This window comes from Panicum virgatum, chromosome 2K (genome assembly GCF_016808335.1).
Source record: "Panicum virgatum strain AP13 chromosome 2K, P.virgatum_v5, whole genome shotgun sequence".
Lineage (NCBI taxonomy): Eukaryota > Viridiplantae > Streptophyta > Magnoliopsida > Poales > Poaceae > Panicum > Panicum virgatum.
The window spans coordinates 38,942,975-38,947,222 of record NC_053137.1 but is presented as its reverse complement, the minus strand read 5'-3'; the positions used below and the strand labels follow the sequence as shown (position 1 = coordinate 38,947,222).

At 52.4% G+C, this 4,248-nt stretch overlaps 1 protein-coding gene across 3 annotated transcripts; it reads right to left on the bottom strand.

The window, feature by feature from the left end:
- Positions 1-655: 655 nt before the first annotated feature.
- Positions 656-4,001, bottom strand: LOC120675821 (sugar transport protein 14-like). 3 transcript variants are annotated; one of them, XM_039957041.1, is made up of 4 exons: positions 3,747-4,001; positions 3,290-3,587; positions 1,512-2,464; positions 656-1,420 (listed from the first exon to the last, which is right to left on the bottom strand). In XM_039957041.1, the coding sequence occupies exons 2-4, from the start codon at positions 3,429-3,431 to the stop codon at positions 959-961; spliced, it is 1,557 nt and encodes a 518-aa protein (XP_039812975.1). In that variant the 5' UTR covers positions 3,432-3,587; positions 3,747-4,001; the 3' UTR covers positions 656-958. The 3 variants fall into 3 exon arrangements, with proteins under 3 accessions (XP_039812975.1, XP_039812968.1, XP_039812980.1); XM_039957034.1 differs by having other exon boundaries at positions 3,290-3,530; XM_039957046.1 differs by having other exon boundaries at positions 3,290-3,526.
- Positions 4,002-4,248: the final 247 nt, after the last annotated feature.

Sequence of the window (4,248 nt, the reverse complement as noted above, 5' to 3'; positions counted from 1 at the left end):
TACTTTTATGCATCCAGCCTGCAGGCAGAAGACTTTGCGAAACGTGAGGACAACATGACAAATGAAAACAGCTGCGTATATAAAGAGTAGGGCTAGAAAATGGGGTACCTGATGACTAGGAAATCCTTTTTTTTGCAACTTGCAAGGGAAAAAAAAACTCCACTTGGTGTTTGCGCAGTTGCGCTAATTGCGTCACAAATTTGATATTGAAGCCTTTCTTTTTATTAACGAAATAACGGTGAGAATGGGGACTGTGATGATTCAGTACTGCCATAACAAGCAACGAAACAAGTTGAAAACGGCTGGACAGTTGGAGATAAGCAGGGCCGACTAAAGTGCATGATGATTCTTGACTATTGATCGGCAAGATATCCATGTGACTATGTAACCATCGGTCATTTTCGATTATGTCTGACCTATGAAAGGTACTGAAATCTTAATCGTAATGCTGTTCAGATGATGAGATGATTTGTTCTAGCTAATCACTGGAAAGACATTATGAGCTGAGTATCAGCACCACTTGAAAAAGATATTATGCACTTTTAGATAATCACTGGAAAGACATGACGGAGACATGCTTTGAGCATGAAGTGCCTGTCCTATTGACAAATGACAACGAATTGGAGCATCATTCAGAGTGCCAACACTCCATTCGTAAGATATAAATTTGATTTCAATCAAATTGAACAATGAGTAATAACATCATAATAGGCCTAGCACATTTAGCATCACGTACGATTCATCTACCTGGCACCAAATACACACCGGGACAACTTTTTGCCCCACAAGCCTGAACTTCCAAGAACACGAAACCATGGAGTACAAATTAAAGGCAATTAAGCAGCATCTCCAATCCTAGCTCCTCTTTAATTTGCATCAAGAATATAATCACAACTTGGGTCGATCTAGTAAACATCCCACATGCACCTTAATTATTAAATCTTAGTATCATGCATCGTCAAGCTCTCGCCATCTCCTGCTGCTGGTGGAGGTTTCCCTGGTACTTGGGGTCCTTGCGGACGATGCGCTTCCAGTACCAGTGCCTGTCGAACAGCATCCAGACCTCCTCGATGGGCACCTGCTTGGTCTCCGGCAGCAGGAGGATGACGAAGATGGACATGACGACGATGAGCGAGGCGAAGAGCACGAACACGCCCCACCGGAGGTGGCACAGCGCGGCGAGGAAGCACTGCGCCACGGCCGCCGTCCAGAAGAGGTTCACGCACACCACCACGCTCTGCCCCGCCGACCGCATCTCCAGCGGGAACAGCTCGCTGGGGACGAGCCACCCCAGTGGGCCCCAGGACCAGCCGTAGGCGACGACGAAGAGGCAGATGGCCACCACCAGCACCGTGCTCACGCCCTTGCTCAGCTCCTCGCCGTGCCCGAACTTGAGCGCCAGGATCACGGCCACAACCACCTGCCAATACATGGGGGAATGATCGCTAGCTGTTAGTCCTGACCTACTGTGTGAATTATATTATAATTAAGGACGAAATTAAAGAACTCACCATGGAGGAAATCATCTGGACGCCGGCCTCGATGAAGAGGAATCGGCGCCCGAGGCGGTCGACGGTGACCATGGAGATGAGCGCGCCGACGACGAGCATGGAGCCCGTGATGATGGAGGAGTAGAGCGCGGCGGAGGAGCCGAAGCCCAGGCTCTGGAAGATGACGGGCGAGTAGAAGAGGATCGAGTTCATGCCCGACAGCTGCTGGAACGCTGGGATCCCGAGCGCGCCGATGACGAGCTGCGGCCGGTTGCGCGTGGCGAGCAGGTTCCGGAACGTGCCCGTGACGGCGCGCGCCGCCTCGCTGGCCTCCCTGAGGTCCTCGAACTCGGCGTCCACCTTGTGCGTGCCGCGCACCTTCTCCAGCACGCGGCGGGCCTCCTCCAGGTGCCCCCGCTCCACGAGGCTGTTGGGCGTCTCCGGCAGGAAGAGCGCGCCGGCGAAGATGGCGGTGGCGGGGCCCATGGCGAGCCCCAGCGAGAGGCGCCACCCCCATGGGTGCAGGCGGTCGGTGAAGTAGTTGATGACGTCGGCGACGAGGATGCCGAGGCAGGTGGTGAGCTGGAAGAGCTGGTTCACGGCGCCGCGGATGCGGTAGGGCGCGATCTCGGAGAGGTAGAGCGGGACGGCCTGGTTGCCGAAGCCGATGCCGACGCCGAGGAGCACGCGGCCGACGATGAGCATGGCGATGTTCACGGCGGCGGCGTTGACGGCGCCGCCGAGGAAGAAGCTGGCGGCGCCGACCATGATGCTGGCGCGCCGGCCGCGGCGCTTGGTGACGTAGGAGGCGCCGAAGGTGGAGACGAGGCCGGCGAAGTAGAGCGAGGAGGTGAAGAGCGTCAGCACCTGGTTGTCGTACTTGCAGTAGTCCGTCTCGTGCAGGTGCGCCTGCTTCCGACGGTACACGTCCGGGAAGAACTTCTTCAGGAAGTCGTCCATGGAGGTCACGCCGCCTGCGATCGGCCCCAGCATCTTTCATCACAATCACAAGGGAAATAAAGCTTTGATTTATTTTTCTTGTTTTTTTTTTGCTTTAGCAGTGCAAACAAATGAATTTGGTGCAATCATATTTCATTTCTCGATGGTTGTTTGATCTGGTCAATCTTTCTTGCAGTGCACTGCATTCAAATGCTAATTGTCACAAATGCCATTTGCAGCAGTACAGATGAGATGAGCTGTATTCCAGAAACAACAGAGTATAGGTGTCGTCTCCAACAAATTGATGAGGCGAAACAACATTTTTGTCATCACACTGGATTTGGTAATGGTTGTTGATTGGAGAGGGGTAAATAATCGTGGCGTAGTTTCCTGATTCCAGCGGACAGTGAGCAACAACCACGAAACATTTTTGTATAGGGGAGCAGAGTAGTAAAGTGGTTTTACATCCTTGCACAGATGATGATACTAGACATCTAGACAGAGACATTATGGCGTCAATTTCTGTTTCATCTGATTCTCTCTCTGGTCTACCCAATCGATTGTTTGTTTTTTCTTGAATGCAAAGCATAACGCCTGATTGAGACCCCCCATGAAATTCGGATCAGAACATGCCCCTGCATTTCTACATTTTTTTTGGACAAGAAATTGTTGGGTCGTTCAGGAGAAATCATATCATTTGGCGAACATTTCGCAAACCACAAAGAGAATTGAGAGACAAAATTGTGCGCGTAGGATTATGAAACGCGACATTGCAAATCAGATAATTCAGAGACGTCATGAATAGCATTCAACTCAACCAAATGAACTAGCAACTGGTATGGAAGAAAGAAAGTACTGACTGGAGACGCCGAGGTCATAGCCGAAGAGGGATCCGCCGAAGGAGCCGACGACGCAGGCGAGGATGAAGTAGCTGGTGATCCTGCCCTCGTAGAGCTCCGCCCTCCCGGAGGCCGCCCCGCCGCCGGCGAACCCGCCGGCCATCTCCGAGTCGCTCCTCCTGATCTCTCTCCTCACCTCCTCGCCCCCGGAAGCAAGTTCCTCGGCTTGTCTTCAGGCAGACTTGTTCCTCAGCTTCTCTTCCTTGAAAGAAAGAAAGAAAGAGACAGCCAGACAGGCAGGGCCGCGAGTAAGAAGAAGCTGCAGCCAACGACGATGACGGAGAAGAAGAGGAGGGTGGCTAATCAGAGATGACGGCCAGAGCACACACAAGTCAACACTCAAGAAACTGACAAGGGAGGATTAGGAAGAGAGCCAAAACACACACACTGACAGCAAATCGCTGAATAAAAAAGATACCTCAGCAGCTCCTCCGGGGCGGCCGCGCCGGAATCCGTGCTGCAAGCAATACTCAACACCGGGTCAGGTAAGCGGCCACTAAACAATGGTCGGCCAAGCCGCCAAGCCAAGCAGCCAGCTTGATCCAATCTGCCGCGCGCGCTGATCTGGTTGGAGATGGGGAGCAAACGAATTGACAGCTTAGACGGGGGAGGCCGTTGGGATGGCCGGTTGGGTAGGTTTTATGGAGAGGCCCCCACCCCGGCCGGGTCTTCTGCCGACGATGTGTTACTGATTGATGATACTGAAGATACGGATGAGTGGTTGGTTTCTCCCAGTTGATTGCGTCCGACTGCCTGCCATGCTAGTATGCTACCGGGCACAAAGCTCCTTATCCGCTTTGACCTGCCATCCGTTGGATCCAAGACTTGCATCGATTTCACTTGCTGATATTGTTTACTGAATGGATGAGATGGTGTGGATTTGTGGTATATTGCGTTCTTGTATTTAATTATGCTGCAAG